This window comes from Oratosquilla oratoria, chromosome 14, assembly GCF_046742065.1.
Source record: "Oratosquilla oratoria isolate Oo_2021 chromosome 14, ASM4674206v1, whole genome shotgun sequence".
Classification (NCBI taxonomy): Eukaryota; Metazoa; Arthropoda; class Malacostraca; order Stomatopoda; family Squillidae; genus Oratosquilla; species Oratosquilla oratoria.
In genome coordinates this window covers 43,334,349-43,356,709 of record NC_134790.1, presented here as the reverse complement: position 1 = coordinate 43,356,709, position 22,361 = coordinate 43,334,349, and the positions used below count along the sequence as shown (strand labels likewise).

General features: G+C 39.5%; 1 protein-coding gene across 5 annotated transcripts in view; it reads left to right on the top strand.

The window, feature by feature from the left end:
* Bre1 (E3 ubiquitin-protein ligase Bre1) overlaps positions 1–18,390 on the top strand; it is a 136,057-nt gene extending 117,667 nt beyond the window's left edge. For all 5 annotated transcript variants that reach the window (XM_076198039.1, XM_076198036.1, XM_076198037.1 and 2 more), the window contains 4 exons: positions 4,989–5,181; positions 6,312–6,406; positions 13,046–13,174; positions 14,880–18,390. In XM_076198039.1, coding sequence (XP_076054154.1) covers positions 4,989–5,181; positions 6,312–6,406; positions 13,046–13,174; positions 14,880–15,029 — 567 coding nt within the window. In that variant the 3' untranslated portion in view covers positions 15,030–18,390. The remainder of the gene's footprint in view (positions 1–4,988; positions 5,182–6,311; positions 6,407–13,045; positions 13,175–14,879) is intronic.
* The last annotated feature ends 3,971 nt before the right edge of the window (positions 18,391–22,361 follow it).

Sequence of the window (22,361 nt, the reverse complement as noted above, 5' to 3'; positions counted from 1 at the left end):
TATAGATAAACATTATACATACATCAAACTTTATGAGACTCCACTGTTCACTGCTGCCCATCCTGACATCTTATCCTTTACCACTGTCTTTATGTACCTACCCATCAGAAAAGCTTTCATCTATTTGAGTAAGTACCTCTCAGTCCTCTTTTATGCTCCAGTTTCTGCTGAAATTGACTGTGAGATACTTTTATGAATAGCCTTTCTTTAGATCAAGGTACACACATTCCACTTGGCCCTCCCTCTCTTAGAGCAAATCACTTGCTCTGAGTAAAAGCTTATAGGTTCAAAACACATGACCTTCCATATCTGAAGCCAAATTACAATGCTCATTTCTGAAAAATATTTTGCACCAATCTTTCAGTCTTTTCATATAATTTAACTGTTGTACTAGTCAGTGATACAGGCCTATAATTCAAGTATCTCTTCTGACTTTCTTTTATACGAGTTATTACCACATTAACCCTTTTCCAAACCTGTCACACTTTTTCCTTTCAGTGAACACATAGTCATGTCCACCAGTTCTCTACATTTTTTAAGATTCAGATCCAGTTAGTCTCTGAACCTTTTTCCACGTCCAATAATCCCAAAAGATTGAGCACCTCCCTCCTCTTTTATGTTTATATCTTCTGAACTAAAGTTATTACTTATTTCTCCATCCTCTACAAAAGTGCTCTCCATTGAGAAGATAGATTAGAAATTTCCATTATATCAACCTGAGCTGAAGCTTCCTCAAGTACTTTGCTACCCATAATCAGTTTCACAATTCCTTATGGTATCTCAATTTATTATTGGTAAATATGCAATATCATTTTCAAAATTTCCCTTCTGGATTTCTCTGCAAATTCTTGTGTAGTTGTTTCTAGCATTTGTATTTACCTACCTAGTTGTATTTTACAGGATGGGAGCTATGCTCGTTGTGACCCGTTTTCATATCTCTCCACGTCCAGTTTATTCTTGAACTTGTATATAGTTCTGGCATTCACTGTTTCACTGTTTAGTTTGTTCCAGACATTGATCACTCTGTGTGAGAAACTGTTCTTTTTCAGGTCTCTTCTGTAACTGTCCTTCATTAGCTTCTTATCGTGTCTTCTTGTTTCTCTCTTGTCCCATTTCAATAGGTCATCTCTATGGAGAACTTCCATCCCTTTCATAATTCTGAAGATGGTCAACAAGTCGCCTCTTTCCTTTCACTGCTCCAATGTTGACTGCTGTAATTTCTCCAATCTTTGTTCATATGTCAAATTTGATAGTGTGGGTGCCATCTTTTTTCTTTGTGCTTGGTCCCCACATTGATATAGCATATTCTAGTTTCGGTCTTATCAATGTAATAATTATTTTCTTAACCATCTCTTCATCCATGCTTATATTTGTTCTGTTGGCTCTCCATCTGGGACCAGTGACAGGTACCTGTTGTGACAGTTCTATAAGATGGACAGCACAGTTGCCCATTTTCAAAATCCATTCATCCCCTCACCTCCTTCAGGTGTAGTCCTTATAGGTTGACACTTGGTCTTCAGACTGGGCCCAAGATCTCTCACTAATAACTTCATTTATATTTCATTTCACACATGGGGAACTGACAAGCGACTGCTTTCTTCCTCCTCCTCCCCCCCCCCCACACCTTGACCTCCTACTTTTAGGAAATGATATAGAAATGGTCCAGTACCAATACTATACAGGCAACAGTCCAAAATTTCTTCTCAGAGAGATATGTAGGAGGCCCCAAGGACTGTTGCCAGCCACTGTGGGGGCTGTGAGTTTTCTACATGAAACCTAGGATTCAGTTACTACTGTACTACTACTCTCCCAAGAGGAGCTAGAACCACACTAGTACAACTTTGTTCAGGTCATCCAGCACAAAGACTACCAACAGAAAAGGCATAACCACAGTGGCAAACTGCCTTAGATTCAAACATCACACAGAAAACACCAAACACCTCAATTTACACCGCCCCACATTTAGCCATATCCAGGCAACAACACAATATATCTTCCTTTAGTGACTCAGGCCAACCTGGTGGCTCTTGCTGGCTGCCTGGGAGTTATGGGTCTCCTGCAAGAGAGACCTGGGGCAACAGATTGAGTGATTGATCAATTTCCTCCAAGCTTTATCCTTGGTTTCTTGGCAATGTCACACCTTTTATTGAACCAGTCTTGTTTTTCAGTTATTTTACTACTCCATGGCACTCGTTTATTCAACCTAATTTTGTAAATCCAAAGGTTTTCCCTTTTCTTTTTAGTTTTGGTGGTATTCATGAATTCCTATAAGTCCGCATCTTTAAAGAATATCTTCAAGCCTGAGAAGTCTGCTTTCCCAAAATTGAGTCTTCTTTGCTTGTGTGATTCATTCCTATGCTCTATATCCCCATCTACCAGCTGAAATTCAGTTGTTACATGGTCATTTTCTCTTATAGGTCAAAAGTACTTCAGAGCCCAATGATGTCTGGCTCTTTGGTAAGTAACAAATCCAACCTCATCGGAGTGTCACCTCTTTTTACTTGAGTCACCTCCCATTGAATCATTGTGCCATTGGTTTTTTTAACAAGGTGTTACCTTACCACATGCTTCTCACTTGTCCCGATTGACCTCATTGCAATTAAAGTCAACCACAAGGAATTTTTAAGGTGTGTCTGACATATTATATTCAGCTTTGTTTCAAGATTTTATTCTGAGGTCATGCTGCCATGAGGTCTCTCAAATTTGGACTTTTGATTCTAATTTTTGGGTGGATTGCTTCAGCCTTGTTCTCACTCAGGTTCGCCTCTACCATTGTCATTTGTCACAACAACCATCACCCACCACCTATTTTATCTTCTGTCTCTTCTCCCAGTGGTGTAATGTATTATTCACAGCTGTAGGTCACCATTTGTATGTGAACAAGTTGGGTTTTGGGGATGGAGTCTAGTATGTTTTGAGTGATATGTCAATGGGATGGATTTTTTATTCTGTGCTGTGTGTTGTCATTTTGTGACATGGTGTGGTGGATGTATGGGCTCTGGAAGTTTTGAATGGGTTGGTCAGTCTATTGTACCAGGTCTTTCTTGAAGTAGACCCACGGCAGCTGGCCGCAGCTCCGGGCAGGCCCACATGTTGCTCAGGGAAGAAATAGTGACGTTGTGTAGGGATAGTTTGTGCAGGGCATTTTATGATGAGGTGTTTAGTGGTTTCTGTGTTGTTGTTGCATCGTGGGCAGTTTGATTCTTTGGCCAGGCCTATTCTGGTCTAAAGTTGTCTTAGATGGATGATTTCCTGAACATTAGTGTGCCACTGATGTTCTTATTTCTCATGAGAAGGATTTTTCTGGAAGGCAGTTAGTGATGTATTGAATTTGGTAGTCTTATCTGAAGTCTTAAATAGAACCTTATTCCAATAATTTACATGTATCACTCTATAAAGGAGATTTGAATTTCAGAGTAAGTGGTGTGTTGGTGATGTGTTGTTCTTACCTATTTTAGTATGAGGCTATACTCTCGGCCAAATAAGTCATCTAGTATTGTCTAGATCCTGTGAAAATGCATCATAATAGAGAAGCGGTGAAGGCCTTACTTTTGTTTTCCTGTAATATTTATTTGTAATGTTCTTGAATGTGGGGAACCAGGCTGTGGATGAATGAGTAGTACATCTGGATTACATATGCACTATAATGAGCTCTTTGTCTGTTTTGTCTGTCTGTCCATCTGGCTGTCCTTCCATCTCTATCTTCATCTCTCTTCCTCAGTATCTACCCCCTCCCCACCACCCAACTTTTCTGAATCCTGTGCTCATACATTCGGAGTACAATGCACATTTAGCTTCACAAATGATTTCCCTGTGAGGTTTCTTGTATTGGGATGAAAGTCATGGATGTATGTAAAGGCCTGCCCTAGGATGGTTGGTTTGTAGTTAAGTGACAGATGTTTACTATTGAGGGGAATGGTTGAGTTTGTCCAGGAATCTTCGTTGGTTGGAGTAGTGTAACAGAATTTTGAGGATGACACTGATATTCTGCTTTGCATAAGCCATTTTTCCAGTTCCAAGGGGCTGGAGATATTGACAGATCTTGTGATACTTTTTAAATGAAATTCTAAACTAAAAGTAAATTGTAGAGAAGTAGATGTAGATTGAGAGTGTAGGACATGTAAATGCCTTGCGGGATTAAAAAGTGTAATTAGAAATATACATTTGGGAATGAATGCTGAGAGGAGATTGTATGAAGGAGTGATTGTGCCAACAGCACTGTATGGGGCAGAAATATGGAACATAAGAGAGGAGTTTGAGGTGAGGTGCCTGAGAAGTATGATAGGGGTTACTAGGATGTATAGAGTGAGAAACGGGGAGGTGAGGAGGAGAACGGGGGTGGAAAGAGAGTTGGGAGATAGGGTTGATGAAAGAGTATTGGGATGGTTTGGACACATGGAAAGAATGAGTGAAGAAAAATTAGTAAAAGAGGTGTGGAAGGAGTGAAGATGAGGGGGCAACCAAGGATGAGATGGATGGATGGGGTAAAAGGGGCATTGGGAAAGAGGGGAATGTCTGTTGAGGAAGGACAGGAGAAGACAGAAGATAGGGGTGAATGGAGAATGGTTGTATATGGATGATGCTGTGATGCATGAAGGGGAGTTGTTGGGAGATGGGGGAAGTGAGGGAGTATGTTTGAAAAATAAATTGACAGAGCCCGAAGGGATTTCTCCCCGTCTCCTCTGTTTCTGTTTTAGGGGACGGGGGGGTTGCCAATTTAATGAAGTGACCTTGCTGTGGATGTGCTGTATCTTATGACACTGCTTCTGACCCAGGGCAGTGGGCAAGATTCAGGGATGACCTGTCATCCAGGAGGTGCCAGGATAGAGGGAGGGAAGGGGTTGTATGGGAGTGAAGTATGTAGGGATGGAATGTGTGGGAGTGGATTTTTTATGCCTTTGTTTTTGGCTACTTCCCTTGTACGGGGGAAAAAGCCTCTGGTATATGTATGTATGTGTGTAAACTAAAAGTGAGTTTTTACATTACAGGTTAACACATTATCAACTCAGGTTGAGGCCCAAAACCAGGTTGTGCGTAAACTGGAGGAGAAAGAGCGTCTCCTGCAAAATAACTTAGCAACTGTTGAAAAGGAATTAACCCTAAGGCAACAAGCCTTGGAGATGCACAAGAGGAAAGCTATTGAAAGTGCACAGTCTGCTGCAGACTTAAAGTTGCATTTAGGTGAGATTAGTTTTATGAATCAGATCTACATAATATGTACTCTGGTATATAGGTAGAATTTAGACTTAAAAATGAAAGGTTGTATATAGGATTAATGTTTGATTTGTTGTGTATTTTGACCAAGCCCACCCCTACCTCCCTCATAGTAAAGATGTAAAGGCCTATGATAAATGGTATGATGATTTATGCAAAATATAAATACAAAACACATCAATAAGTTAGAAACTGTTTTGGGGGTTCCCTTACAGACCAGAGCCACACATCATCTGTCTGTATTAGAATTTTAATAGATCAGTTGAAAGAGTGAAGGTACTTTTGTACTACTGCTGTTCCCTTTAACTTGACCTTTACCACTTCTATGATGGCATCTTCCTGATCCCCCCTGATGATGAGGAAAATATATCTGCCACAATTTTCTCATGCACAATAAAAAGTCTAGGCAAAAGGGTGTAGGAAGACTCAAACCAGAATTCAAGTAATTGAATCGTTAAATGTGTGTGTGTGTGTGGTATAGATGAGACTAAAAGGGAGTGGAATGATAGTATGTTTACGAGCACAAAGATGGATGTGTTAGTATTGAGTGAAATGAGTCGAAAGGTAGGGATGAGTTTGAATTTGAGTGTGGTGTTTAGGGTGTCAGAAATGATACGTAGGTGAGGAAGGGAAGGATAGCACTGCTGGTAAGTGATGAAGTAGTGTATGGTGGAGTTGATGAAAGTGTCTTAAAGGATAATGTGGGCAAAGGTGAAATTGGGAGGGGATTTTTTTGCAAGTGCATACAGTTGTGATAGTGGGAGTGAGAAAAGCAAAGGCCCAAAGGGATGGTATAAAGGAGGGGCAGTATTAGAAAACCATCCCATCATTCCTTAATGCGTAGAGATTTTGATACAGGCAAGATGTGCGACTCTTGTCTACAGAGATAGCCCATAAAGTCTCTTGTAAAATACTTGTTGGAGGTGAGGTTGCTAACCTTCAACAAACCCTGTTCCATGTTGTACATATCTTGCAACATGCAGATAAAATGTGGGTGGTAGTGTCTCTTGACCCCCAATCCAAGGCATACATTTAATAATTAAGTTTTATTGCTGTTCTATTTACATTTTATTTAGTGAAGCTTTTCTGTTTTGCAGAGAAGTATCATGCCCAGATGAAGGAAGCACAGCAAGTAGTGGCAGAGAAGACCATGGCTTTAGAACAGGAAGCCTTCAAGTACAAAAGAATCACCGTCAGTAATGTTTATATTTTATGCTGTTGATTGATTAGTGATTTGCCCTCCATTTCCAACCTCCACACAACATATTTAAAGACTCTTGACGGTTTTCAGCAGACTTTTCCTTTATTCCATGGTCACAATACTTTCCATAACACTATCAACTCATTCATATGCCTTGTTCAAGTCTAAGTCCAAAATACATCTTTATGGTTAAGTACTTCACACATATTAGTCTTACTGCAAAAACTTGGTCTATATGCACTATTTCTCACCTAAACCCACACTGTTCAACTCCAGTTACTTCCTCCATTCTCCTAATCCTCAAGTTAATGTGTCTGTACATTTTTTCAACCACACTCAACAGAAATGGCCCCTCAGAAACTACAACATTTATACATGTCCCTATTCCTTTGTATTGTGGTTACGTGCACTTCTCCAATCCACTCATACATTTGTCACCCTAAGACACACACAGAAAATGGTATATCAGGAAAAAGGAAATGAAGCAGACTGAAAAAGACGAGGGAAAAAAAAACAAAGTTAGCCTATACCAACATAGATGGAATGATTTCAGGACTGAATGAATTAAATGACTATCTGGCATTAGAAAAACCAGACATAATGGGAATAGAAACTAAATTAAAAAGTACTCTACCACCAAATACTGTGGGACAAGGTCTATATAACTGTTGGACAAAAAATAGAAAGGAAAAACAGGGTGGGCGAGTATTATTTTTGACTAGTAAAGACTTAAATGTGATAAAGATAACAGAAGAAAAAAACAATGTAAAATCAATTATGATACAAGTTGAAAGCAATTACTTGAAAAGTAGAAAATTTGTAGCAGTGTGTGTGCCCCCAAAACACAGTCCTGGACAGAAGGCGATCATTCCAAACTGTTGGAAGATACAAAATATGAACTAATATACTGAAAGAAAGAGGAAATATAGTAATTATGGGTTATTTTAGTTCAAAAGGAATATGTTGGGAAGAAATGACAATGAAGGGTGGAGAAGACCTCTGGGGCAATATACTACTCGATATGACCATTGAATACACAATGACTTGTGGATAAAGGAAAATACCAGATACAGAAACAATGAGGAGCCATCAAGACTGGATTTAATACTTACAACAGAACCTGAAATTGTGGAACAAAATTGATTGCAAAACTCTGATAGGAAAGAGTGACCATGTACTAATAGAATTTGAACTGAAAGAGCAAATGGACCTAAGAAGAAATGAGGAACATAGAATAGGAAGACTAATGTACAACAAAACAAATTTTAAGAAACATAAAAAATTCTTTCATAACTCAAACTGGAAAAAATTCCTAAATGAAGAAATAAGGATGGTAGAGAAATGGAATACTGTATACTAAAAGAAATTTATAATGAGGAAGTGAACAAATATGTACCACAACAAAAGCAAGAAAGAGTATATATAAAAAGCTGGTGCAACAAAAAATGTAGTGAAGCTAAGGATAAAAGAGACAAAGCTTTGAAAAAATGGAAAAACGATTAAAAAACAAGTAAATGGCAAACATACATCTAATTAAGAAACAATTATGTAAAAATATGCAGAGATGAAAAGAAACTATGAAAAAGAAATAATAGAAAAATGCAAGGAACAACCAAAACTATTTTACAGGTATGTAAATGGTAAACTAAAAAATAAACAAGAAATGGAAAAGCTGCGCCAGGTAAATTATGAATGTACAGAAGTAGAAATGTCTGAAATTATGAACAATCATTTCAAATATGTATTCACAATTGAAAGTTCACAGAACTATGAGGGAATAGAGAAAGACAAATCCCCCCCCCCCCCCATGAAGGAAATATCTGTAACACAGAAGGAAATCATCAACCAAATAAAAAACCTTGATGTCAGAAAATCATGTGGTCTATTTGGAATTGCAAATTGGATACTGATAGAATGCATAGAGGAGTTAACAGATATAATGTACAGTATAATTAAATACTCACTCAAAGATGGAAAGGTACCACAGGACGAAAAATGCAAATATTGCACCAATATTCAAGGGAGGAAACAAGGAAAATCCAACTAACTACAGACCGGTCTCCCAAACAAGCATACATACATACATATACCAAGGCTTTTTCCCCCTTCCAAGGGAGGTAGCCACAAAAAGAAAGGCATAAAAACACTCCCACCCATTTCATCCCTAAAAACACTCCACACCCCTCCCACCCTTCCTCTCATCTGAGCACCTCCTGGATGACGGGTCATCCCTGAACCCTGCCCACCGCCCTGGGTCAGAAGCAGTGTCGCAAGACACAGTACATCCACAGCAAGGCCACTTCATTTAATCGGCGACCCCCCCTCTCCGTCCCCCCTTGCATATAAGGAGAGGACGGGGAGAAATCCCTTCGGGCTGCGTCAAAAATTTACTCACACATACTCCCCCACCCCCCCGCCTAGTCCTCCTCATGTCGTCACCACATCATCCATATACAACCATTCTCCACTCACCTCTGTCTTCCGTCCTCTCCCTTCCTTCCTCAACAGACATTCCCCTTTTCCCCAAAGCCCCCTTCACCCCATCCATCCACCTCATCCTAGGACGTCCCCTCATGTTCACTCCCTCCACATCTGCCTTCCATACCTCTTTTACTAGTCTTTCGTCACTCATTCTTTCCATGTGTCCAAACCATCCTAATATTCTTTCATCAACCCTCTCTCCCAAATCCTTTTTCACCCCTGTTCTCCTCCTCACCTCCTCATTTCTCACTCTATCTAGCCTAGTAACCCCCACCATACTTCTCAGACACCTCATCTCAAACACATTCAAACTCCTTCTCTCTTCTTCTCTTATGTTCCACGTTTCTGCCCCATACAGTGCTGTTGGCACAATCACTCCTTCATACAGTCTCCTCTTCGCATCCATTCCCAAATGTCTATTTCTCATTACACTCTTTAAACCACCAAGGCATTTACTCGCTTCTCTCAATCTACATTCTACCTCCACCTTCACTCCACCTTTTCCTGCTACACTTGCACCCAAGTATCTAAAACTATCCACTTCCTCCAGTCGCTCTCCCTTAATGTTCACTTCCAGTCTACTGCCACTTTCACCCCTTGTACATCTCATCACCTTACTTTTACCCACATTTATCTTTAGCTTTCTTCTATCACATACTCTCCCAAACTCTGCCACCAGCTTCCTCAATCCCTCCTCTGACCCTGCCACAAGCGCAGTGTCGTCCGCAAACAACAGCTGGCTCACCTCCCACTTTTCTCCATTTTCTTTTAACATCTCCAATCCCTGACTCACCACCCTAGCATTCACCTCTCGCACCACCCCATCCATGTATAAGTTGAACAGCCAGGGCGACATAACGCATCCTTGACGAAGTCCCACCTTTACTTCAAACCACTCACTCTCTCCATTTCCAATCCTAACACATGCTCTACTACTCACATAAAAACTCTTGACAGCTCCCAAAAGCTTTCCTCCTATCCCATAAATCTGCATAACCTCCCACAGTGCCTTTCTGTCTACCCTATCATAAGCCTTTTCCAGATCCATAAAAGCCCAAAAAACATCTTTCCCCTTTCCTATAGCTTTTTCACATATCTGTCTTACCACAAAGATCTGATCTACACAACCTCTACCCGTCCTAAATCCACACTGTTCCTCACCAATTACTCCTTCTGTTCCTCTCCTAATCCTCTCAATTAAGATTCTCCCATAAGCCTTCCCTACTACACTCAACAGGCTAATCCCTCTGAAATTACTACATTCACACTTGTCCCCTTTTCCCTTGTAAAGAGGAACTATACAGGCACTACTCCAGTCCTCCGGTACTTTACCCTCTCTCCAGCAAACATTAAATAATCTCACCAACCAGTCCACCATCACTGAACCTCCCTTTTTCAGACATTCTGCATGACATCCATCCAGACCAGGTGCCTTACCTGCTTTCATCATCTTTACAACTGCCTTCACCTCATCCTTCCTTATTTCTCCTCCGTTCTCCTCACTCATCACTCTCATTTTCTTCGTATTTCCCACTGCAGCTATCTTTCCTTCCCTATCCTCCTTCACATTTAGCAACTCCCTAAAAAGCACAGTAGCAAAAATATGTGAAAAGGTTATCAAAAATGGATGGGTTACACATTTGGAAGAAAAAATTATACTGAATCCAGATCAATTTGGGATTTAGACAAGGAAGATTATGTACAACAAACCTGATCTGCTTCTATTCGAGACTTAATAGAAATAATACAAGAGAGGGATGGATGGGTAGACTGTTCCTTTCTAGACCTACAAAAAGCATTTGATTAGGTACTGCACAAGAAACTAATAAGAAAAATAGAATCATTAGGGGACATCAGAGGAAAATTATTGGAATGGATCGAAGACTTCCTGACTGAGAGAAAAATGACAAAGATGAAGGAGTAGAGTGTTATATTAATATCTTTGCAGATGACGCAAAAATACTAAAAGCAAGAACAGAGGAGGATTGTGAATCACTACAGTTAGACCTGGACAAAATCTGGAAATTGACTCAAAAGTGGGAAGTGAACTTCAATATCAAGAAATGTAGTATAATGGAGTTTGGAAAAAGTAAAAACAGAATACCAAGAAATTATAAAATTGGTGAAGAAGTCAAAAAAGTGAACTCAGTAAGAGACCTTGGAGTAATCAGCAAAGACATGACAGACAAACATATCAATGAAATAGTTGGAGAAACCTTCAACCTATTAAGGTCAATGAAAGTAGCAATTGACTACTTGGATGAGGAAATTATTAAAAAAAATATTAATTACACTAATAAGACCAAAACTGGAGTACGCAGCAACACTATGGACACCCAGTACTAAAAAGAATATAAAGAAATTAGAAAGAATACAAAGAGCAATGACAAAGTTGGCACTAACTCTTTCCAAATTAACATACGAACAAAGATTGTCCAAGTTGGAATTACCAACTCTGGAACAAAGAAGAGAAAGAGATCTACTGACTATCAATAGAATCATGAAAGGAATGGAAATCCTAGATAGGAATGATTTACTAAAATGGGACAATGAAAAAACAAGAGGACACGAAAAGAAACTCAAAAAGGATAACTATAGAAGAGATCTGAAAAAAATAGCTTCCCACAGAGGGTAATGGATACCTGGAATGATTTAGATAAAGAAACAGTGTGTGCAAACACTATTCAAGATTTAAAAAAAAAAAAAGCTTGATACTGAAAAATACAAAGATGGGTCACCACAAGCATAGCTCCCTTCCTGTACAATACAACTAGGTAAATACAATCTCCTCTTACCATCCATTCACAAATGTCTATTTCTCATTACACCAAGGCATTGACTTGCTCCTCTCAATCTACATTCTACCTCCACTCCTCCCTTTCCTGCCACGTTCACACCCAAGTATCTAAAACTATCCACTTCCTCCAATCTCTCTCCCTTAATACTCGCTTCTAGTCTGCTGCCACTTTCACCCCTTGTACATCTCATCACCTTACTTTTACCCACATTTATCTTCAACTTCCTTCTTTCACACACTTTCCCAAACTGTCACTAACTTCCTCAATCCCTCCTCTGATCCTGCTACAAGCATAGTGTCGTCCGCAAACAACAGCTGGCTTATCTCCCACTTTTCTCCATTTTCTTTAACCATCTCCAATCCCTGACCCACCACCCCATCCATGTATAAATTGAACAGCCAGGGTGACATAACACATCCCTGACGAAGTCCCACCTTTACCTCAAACCACTCACTCTCTCCATTTCTAAATCCTGACACACACTCTACTACTCTTGTAAAAACTCTTGAGAGCTCCTAAAAGCTTAAAAAATAAATAGTATAAAATAAATGGCAGGCATTACAGCATCTTGCTTAGGTATTTATCAAAATGAATCTTAAAGCTTCAAACTGAACTACATTACACTGCATCTGTTGGAAGTTTATTCCATTCATTAACTACATTGTTGAAGTTGTTTCTACCCACATCTACATTAAATCTTTTCCTGACAGTTTGAGACCATTATTTCTTGTTGGATTATATTATAATTATCATTCAGTGTGAAAATTTTGTCACTCTTGATGTCAATTCCCTCTAGATTCTTGAAGACCTGTATCAAGTCTGAGTCTATGTTTTTTTTAGGGAAAACGGATTCATATATTTTAGTCGATTTTTGTATGATTTATATACATATGTTTTAGTCACCCCATCATATAATTTATTCTGTATCCATTCCCAGTAGCCTATTTCTCATTACACTTTTTAATCCCCCAAGGTTTTTACTTGCTTCTCTCAATCTCCAATTTACCTTCCACCAATTTAGTGGGGGTAGTTACCAGAAGATGTGGAAGTTAAAAATTTGAAAAATTCTAGGGGGAGGGCAGTTGCCCTCCCTACCCCCACCCTCCAGAGGGTACAACCCTGATTAACATGCTCTCAACTACCTTCTCACCCACTAGTGCCCACCACCCTGGCCTTCATAGTCTCTTATTAAATATGGTGTTCACTGTCATTACTTCCATAATACATATCTCTGCTACAATTACTTTCTACCTTCCGTCTACTCCATCTGTTTGCTCGTTCCTACTCAACACCACTACATATACATTTATCACTTTAGCTGTGAATTAAAATAGAAAAATTACAATTTCAGGAGGAAAGCGCCAGCCTCCGGCGAAAGGTTGAGCGTGCCAAGAAGTTTGAAATGGTGGACCGTGCAGACGAGGTGCTCATGGAGGAAATACGAGAATACAAGGAAGTTCTTACCTGCCCATCGTGCAAGGTTTGTATCTTTCATTTTCTCTCTTTTATGGAATATATTAGGAAGGGAACATACATAGACATACCAAGAGTATTTTCCCTCTTATAAGTGAGGTAGCCAAAGTCAAAGGCATAAATCCACTCCCACCCATTTCATCCCCACATACTCCACTCCCATTCACCACCCTTCCCACCCACTTTTCTTAGTTCCTCCTGGATGACAGGTCATCCCTGCATCTCGGCCACTGCCCTGGGTCAGAAGCAATGTAGCAATTTCCTCTTCTTTGCTAATGAGGTGTGAGGTGAGGGTGAGTGGTGTGGTGTGAGTTCAGGTGTAAGGTGGGCATGGCTAGTAAATGCTTGCGGAGTGCTGGGCACAGCTTTGCTGCTTTTCTCTTCTTTCTTTTTCCTTCTTGTTTCTATTTCAAGCACTCACGGGCCCTCTCTATATTCTGCCACTTCACTCTCTTGTTTCTTAATTTTCCTATGATCACAGCAGCAATACAGGGTGGGGAATCAAAATTGTTGCATACAGTGAGAGTACCAGGAGCAACATCACCTTCCTTTGACTTTTTCAAGAGTACTGGTGCCCTGTCCACTGTCTTTGTGGGGCATGCTGGTGGGAGGAATTGCCAAATATCTCCATAAACAATTCTGTAGCAAAAAACTAAATAGTTATAGAAATGTTAACGCTATTTCAATATACAGTATGTTTTTTTATGAAATGGAGTTGCCAATATTTTACCTATTTTATTCTGTATTAAAAAAATAGAAACGAAATACTTTGTATGAGTGTTGCCACCATCATAGAGATTCTTTTGAAATGTTTACCTAAAATTCGCTCGTGTACCAGAATTTTTCAAAATATTGCTTAAAGAAAATGGAAAAAAGTGGGAGATAAGTCAGTTGTTGTTTGCTGATGACTGTGCTTGTAGCAGGGTCAGAGGAGGTATTAAGGAAGTTAGTGACAGTTTGGGAAGGTGTGTGAAAGAAGGAAGTTGAAGATAAATGTGGATAAATGTAAGGTAATGAGATGTACAAGGGGATTGAAATAAACATCATGTAAGGATGGAGCCTTTATTAGTATGACATTTCACTTGTTACAGCTTTTTGAAGTACATAATCTTAATACACATGACTAAAATTAAAGAAGAACTTGGGGAACAGGGGAGGGAGAGAGGGAGGTAAGGGGTCACTGAATATTAGGAAAGGTTGAGAAGGTGGACCAAAAGTGTAGGAACAGGAAGGGTTAAGGATAAGATGGAACAATTGGCTGGGTGAAGGGCATTAGCTCACAACCAAGGACAAAAAGAAGAAAATAAGAAGGTTTGGCAAATATGTAGTGAGGGGATTTTGGAAGGCAACTAGGGATAGCTTAAAAATATTGTGGGCAATGGTGTATTAAAGGAATTAGGTGGGGTGAAATATTCAACATACCCGTTTTGTTCAGTTGTTAGTTCCTTGTATGATGGCTACTTCCAAACAGCACAGAAGACACAGAACACCTCATATTGCAATACCCTGCACTAACAATCCCCAAACAACAACACAATATATCTTGCCTAAGTGACTTTAGTCCTGCTCAAAGGCTATTCCTAGTTTCCCAAAGGCTGCAGGCTTTCTGCAAGAGAGACTGGGGGAATTGGTTTGATTGAATGAATAGAATATTTGAATCTGTATTTTTAATTAAAGAATGCTTTTTATTTATTTACTTTTTTCTATTTCAGGTGAAAAGGAAGGATGCTGTTTTAGTCAAATGTTTCCATGTTTTCTGTTTTGACTGTCTTCGCACAAGGTATGAGACAAGACAGAGAAAATGCCCGAAGTGCAATGCAGCATTTGGAGCTAATGATTACCACCGATTGTATCTCACATAGATAGCTACATCATGTTAGAGGTTTATTTTGTAATGACATCAATTTTTTTGCCTTTCCTTTTTTGATATCTTTTTCTTCATTTCCATGTAATTCTTTTTAGACATGTAAAAAGTTGAAACTGGGCTTCATGTTAGAAATAAAATTTATACTTTGGCCATTTCTTGTGATACGTGTCTGGACAATTTGGAGGATATGTTTGTGTGTACATGAGTTTATGAACCTGTAGTTGTAATATACAGGGTCAAAGCTGTGCTCATGGAGTCATGTGTGTATCTCCACTAACCAAACATTGTTTTAATTCATTTATGTTGTTCATCTTGATTGTTTCTTCTAATTTGTCCCACAGCATGTCTGTGTGGAAAGCTGTGTTTCTTTACATACTACATCTTCTGTAATTTTGTTCTTACCTTTTTTTCTGTTACCTCTTCATGGTCTTTTATCTCATACTGACAGATCCATATTCTTCTGTACCTTACACCAATCTCAAGGTAGCTGTCACATCACCTCTTCCTCTGCTCACTTTTAATGTGTGTGTCTGTCTGTCTTTCTGTGGGGCCAGCTCAATGGTACAATGTTGCATATGCAGGAAGAGAGAGAGGGCATGATTTGAAGCTTCACACAAGCCTTAGAAGTAAGTTATCAGTTCTAGGCATGGGAGATGAGTGATCAGAAAAGCAATACCTGATTCATGAAAGATTTTTACATTATTTATTTATTTATTTATTTATTTATTGATGGGGTAAAAGGGGCATTGGGAAAGGGGAATGTCAGTTGAGGAAGGATGGGAGAAGACAAAAGATATGGGTGAATGGATAATGGTTGTGTATGGATGATGCTATGGGGGGGGTTGAGGGAGTATGTGTGAAAAATAAAATGATGCAGCCCAAAGGAATTTCTCCCCCATCTTTTCCATTTCTGCATGAGGGGACGGAGAGGCACAGTCGCCGATTTAATGAAGCAGCCTTGCTGTGGATGTGCTGTGTCTTGTGACACTGCTGTTGACCCAAGGCGGGGGCGAGATGCAGGGATGACCTATCATCCAGGAGGAGCCAAGATAAGAGGGAGGGATGGGGATGAAATGGAATGGGTGGGAGTGGATTCTCCTCCTCCTCTTCCTCTTCTTCTTCTTCTTCTTCTTCTATTATTATTATTATTATTTTTCTTATAAGGGAAAAAAAGCCTTTGGTATATGTGTGTGTGTATGTATTTATTTATTTATTTATGATCATGCCCTCTGCATACGGGTGCCCATTAATGAATGCAACAAGAAACCTAGACCTGCAGTGCATTAATAGCTTGATTCACGATATGGTTTAATGTTACTCAGCCCTAACGGGAAGCTAGGACGGTGCCCCTTTACAGAGGGCTTTGTAGCTTGGAATTTAATGAACCATGCCCTTGGTTCAATTTTGCCATTGGCAGGATTCAAACTGCCATCCCCATGAACTTTGCCACAAGTAACGACACCGTAACCTACTAGGCCAGTGAGCTTCAGAGCATTCATGGTTTGGTTTAATGTCACAAACAACTCCACTCAGAGAGGGCTAGGACAGTGCCAACTAACAGAGGGCTTTTTGAAGCCAGGAATTTGATGTATGCCTTTACTATGAACTTGCATTACTTAACCAGATCTCATGCTTACACTAGAATTACAAAATAAACACTACTCTCTAGACTGAAGTTCACAGATATCAAGTCTATGTACCAAGGGCTTTTCCCCCTTATAAGGGAGGTAGCCAAATCAAAAGGCATGTACCCACTCCCACCCATTCCATATATCAAGAACCCAGAGATATAAACTCTAAAGAGAAATTATTCCTCAAGACACTAAGAATCCCACTAGCCTGCTATATTTAGGTCATCACAGAGTTAACAATTTTATTTATGTACATGCAAAGGCATCATGGGTTATAGACCTTACACATTCCTCCTTAGTTTTATGTTTCCTTCAACCTCTCCTGTTCTCAATCTCTTCCTTAAAGACTGGAAAGGCAGTATCAATCTCAAAATCCTTCATTAGATTTCTCTGGAAAGAAACATGAACTGTTGTCTATGTTGTATTACTGTATTTACCTAATTGTGGTATACAAGAAAGGAGCAATGCTCAGGGTGCCTCTTACCAATTTATCGTACCTGCTGCTATGGTACCAGATGAGATGACTGGATGGAAGTGAAGAACTGAAAGAATAGTCAGTTATATTGGGTCCATTTCAAAGACTTGAGCACCTGCACCTTCAGATGGAAATGTATATGTTATACAGAGAGTCCTCAAGTTACATATGAGATTCTTTCCTATGGACTGATACAAGGAAATTTTTGACATCAGTTTGAATTACCATAGTCTAAGTCCCCTACCTAACCTAAAACATCCAAAAGTTATGCATACATATGAAGAAATAGAACTAGACCATAGGAAAGTGGGAGAACATAATTATAGCAGAAAGTAATAAAAACAAACATAAAAATTAAAACAATCGCTAAAATGACAAATGAAACTATATATTCTGTACCTCCATAAAGTCAAAATGACCCACGTTAAGGACGACATAGGTCAAGGAACCCCTGTAATTGGTTTTGAAGATGGGTGGCTAGATGATTATCATATGTCCATGTTTGAAGGATCACCACTAGTGAGTGCCTATCTTTGGTTACAAAATTGCATGCATGTATGTATACATATATAGATTTCTTGCCATTTGTAGCGTGTGTGTGTATATATTATATATATATATATGTATAAACAAATGGCAACAAATTGTGTACATTGAATTACACCCCTGTACAGTCACAGTTCATAACAAATGAAATAATATTTGATTTTAACTAAGTGGGCTAACTGGTTCATTCTAGTAGCAAGGTGGAGGTAAACATACCAATACATCATATCTATTGTATAACATCCAGCACACTTATTTCAAGATTGGCCATTGTATATACAGAATCTTTAATGGATTTCCCATTGGTATCACTGCTGTACATGAGATAAATGTCTTTCATATTAATTTTAATATGTAATTTATTTCATACTTTATTTTCTTAAGTCCATTTGTGCCTGAATTTGGACACTGGCAAAAATATTTTCACTTTTATTTCTCTCTCTGCTCTCTCTTTCCCTGAAAGGCAGAATTTTTGTATGAAATGACAGTAGTAGTGTGTATGAAAACCATTATACAGGTGTCCGGTTCTTTCATTCCATTCCATTGTTTGGATCACTAAAGTTATTTAAACAGAGTGATAAGTCTGTGCTATGATTGAATTATGTATGTTGAATATTTTAGTATTGAGGCACCAGATCATCAGTGCCATAATGGTTACAATTAACTTGTCATATGACAGAATAGAGTTGTTTGATAAAAATAAAGGTGTTTTATTTTTTCACTGTATATGTGTGGAGATGAAGTTTTGCCACAAAATGCAAGACCTATTTGGAGGTCTTGCAGCCCTCTGTCTCATCTCCTGCCCAAGAAAATGGAGGCAAGGTCTTGAAGTGGGACTCGGCAGAAGGAAAACCAACTGCTACTTCACTACCTCTATGGTGCCCCTAGGGAGTGCTGCTCCCATGTGGGAGTTAATACCAATAGTAAAGCAGCAACTGAAGCTTACAAAATATTTAATCGCCATCAAGCACTTCTTCCACTAACAATAACCCCAAATAACAATCAAAAGTCTTCTGGCAGTGGTTGTTGTTGTTGTTGTCGTTCCCTAGACTGTCTGTCCGAGCAGTCCCGTCTCCCCAAGGAAGGCCACAGCCGAAACTGGGTTTTCCCACAAATCCTTTATAGAGTGTATGTTGTGTTGTTTGCGTGCATGATTGTGTATAATGCAGTCTTCCATTATGTGTTGTATGGTATGGGGTGAAGTGTTACATCCTGGGCAGCTGTTCACAACACGGTTGTCCAGCCTCTTCTGGTAGCTTAGAAGTGCTGGGTGGTGACCGCATCGCAGTCTGGCCAAGTGGACTCTGTCCTTACGTGGGAGAGAGGATTCAGAAGGGTGGATATCAGGGGTCTGGCATGCAGCAGTGTGTTGTCTTTCAGTGTGTTAATGGAGCGGTGAGTGATATGATTATGAATATGTTTCCGGAGGCTGGTATTTGGTGGTTGTGGAGGAAGAGAAGAGAGTATCTGTGTGTAATAAAGGTCTATGGGTGTAGTTTTAATGTTTCTTGGTGTGTGTGGGTGTTCTGCTATGTGGCAGTGGAGTATCTGTGTGTAATAAAGGTCTATGGGTGTAGTTTTAATGTTTCTTGGTGTGTGTGGGTGTTCTGCTATGTGGCAGTGGTTGGGGCAGGAGGTGCTGATATCTGGAAGTCCTTAATCACAACCCATATGGCAACTGGTGTAGGCCCAGTTGTCACTTTGTGGTTGGATTACAGAACAACCCAGCTTTGCTGCTGCTTGTATGACTAAGCAGCTCTAGGATCTGCTCTGCTTACCCCAAATAGGGAAGGGGCTTGAAAAGTTGCCCCAAAAAATGGCCTCCCTAAACCTAACTTGGTTGGGGAAATCACCTCCAAAAAAGTCAACCAAATGTGGCATGAATAATGGTGATAATAATAACTAAATAGACACGGGTGTCGCCCTACCTTTCTCAAACTAAGGTGTGGAACAAGAAATAAATAGAAAATTTCCCTTGTATAAGGCCTTGATATGATCTCAAGGTGCACACACCTAAAGCACTTTGGCCCAAATGCAATTAAAGCTTTGATCTTTCAATCAATCCAGGTTGTGAAACAAAATTTTAATCTGAATGTGGTGAGGTTTTCCCTGTCTGTTATGAACCTTGTTTTGAGACCTTAACGCCCTCTCCATCTCATGTTTCACCTAAGGAGGAGGCAAGAACTCAAAGCATGATTTAAAAGCAAGTTCAAGGAAAACCAACTGCTGAGTCACCACCTTTTGTTGCCCATGGGTTTCATCCAAGTCAATCCTAGGAGACACTAAAATCCAAACAACACAAACATTTAACGCCAGTGAAATTTCACATTCAACCACTACAATACTAAACGGAAGAAATGAATAGCAAGATCAAAAGTAAAAAGAGTATATCGGATTAAGAAAACCATAAACAGTGCAAAGATCAGTACTCCCACATTAATAATGATCTTCAGTCAACCACAGGTTCCAATTGACCCAACTGCAGGTTACCTAAACCATGATATAAAGAAGTACTACACATGCCCATGGTGCTATTTCAAATACCAATGCTTTTGGCACACTAGACAGTGATATAAGCCCCTGCACATGAGACCCCATTTGCAAACTTTGCCAAACATACAAACCCCAACCAAGATACAAAAAAAAAAAAAAAAAATCTATCTCAGACTGAATACATTAGCTTCAAAGAAGCCTGAAGACAAGTGTGGTCAGACTCGAAGTTACTCAAGTGGGAACACCACAATCAGTCCGATGTATCCCAACAATAGTTCCAGCTGGACAACCACACTGAGATGACATGATACAAAACTTAAAAATCCCACACCCATCAGTCCACCCCAAACCCATCCACCCCAAACCCATCCACCCCAAACCCATCCACCCCAAACCCATCCACCCCAAACCCATCCACCCCTTCCCCTCACCCACCTCAGCACCTACAACTGTACCACCCCAAGAAAAATCATAGCTCTCCTGGAGGAACCATAGATGTTATGGAATGGAATACATTAACTACACCACACCAGTAAACTCCCCAAAAGTGCCCTCAAACCATTCCCTTCCTAAACAACCAAAGTATATTTTACCCAGTCCACGATATCTATTAAAGCATGCACAACCTCAAAACTGGAGGTACAAGCAGAAATCAATCTTGCCCCAATACCAACCTCACACACCAAATCCTACATAAATCTTTTAGACCTCAAACTGGAATGAATGAATACTTTTCTAGTTCAAACTCACCCCCATTCCACCCCTCTTCCTTCCACCAAACAACCACAACAACCAATAAAACCTACATCAGCCCCAATTGATACACAACCCAAATAGACCACCATATACCAACCCACATAACAATGCACTCCATCATACAATGGAATTGGTGAGGATTCATCCTTAATTGTGAAAATATATGCATCCTTCTCAAGAAATACAAACATGACTGCATTTGTTTACAAGAAAGACAACCAGGTATATGCACACACATTACACCTCGTAAAAGGCCGTACCACATCTCTCCCTCCTTCACTTTACCCAAACCAAATGATGAAGTAAAGCAAACTTTATTTATCCAGGTATCATTTGCATTCTACACCCATCTCCAAGCCACTGTAGCCAGTCTTTTATTACATTACCCAATAACCATCTGCTTACTCTATCTCCCCATCAGAAAACATTATTTCAAAAATGCTATTAGACTTCCTTACCCAGCTAATCTCCTGAAGCTGCAAGAACCCTGGTGTACCTTGATAGTTACCCCTTCTCTCCAGTTCAAAGGTTCATGTCATTACAGTTCGCATAAGTTTGTCATTTGGGAAATCCTTAATCCACTCCAGTGTGTTCCTTATAAGGCCTACATTTTTCAAGTTTATTAATCTTCTGTGCATCACTGTTGAAAGCCTATTTTAGGTTTAGGTGGACACAATTTACCCATCCTATTCTTTCATAATGAACATCAACTGCTCTCTCTCTCTCAAAAAAACAAACAAAAAAAAAACAGGTTGGTTACATGTAACTCATTTTCTGAATAGAAATTTTCAGCCAAGTTTGTTCCATCTATTTAATTTTTTTCCCACATATAGCTATGGTACATTTCTGAGTTAAAATCAGGTTACTGAAACGGTTTCTATGGGAAGCACATCAGGAAATAGAATTGCCTTTATTTGAACTTTGCAAACTGTTTTGGATATGAAAATGTGAATACGGTTTTTATCATCTTCATCAAAGCTTGCTTTGTCTTTGTCTTTTTCTTTTTTTTCTCTCTTTTCTTTGTTTCCCTTTCTGGGGTATTGGCTGTATGTTATTCTGGGGTTAAAAGGTGCTCAGTAACATGCAGCTGATACTTTAATGTCTGTATAGGGCACTCCTATGGACCAGAGCCACACATCATTTTGTCTGTGATTATGATACTTTATTATACTGCGACTGTCCCTCCGTTATGCTGTCCCCCAACTCTTGTTACTGTCTCATACCACTTCTCTGAATATTCATTCTCTTATTTTGCCGAACCCTGTGGTGGGGAAAAAGAATACTGCCAACAAGTCTTCCCACTTGAGTCGTAAAAGGCGACAAAAACAGGTCAGAGATAGGACTAGGCATCCTTATCCCTGTAGCCCCAAAGGGGATATTACTAGAAAAAAGCAAAGGTATAAGAGGGTCTGGGAGATTTCCAACC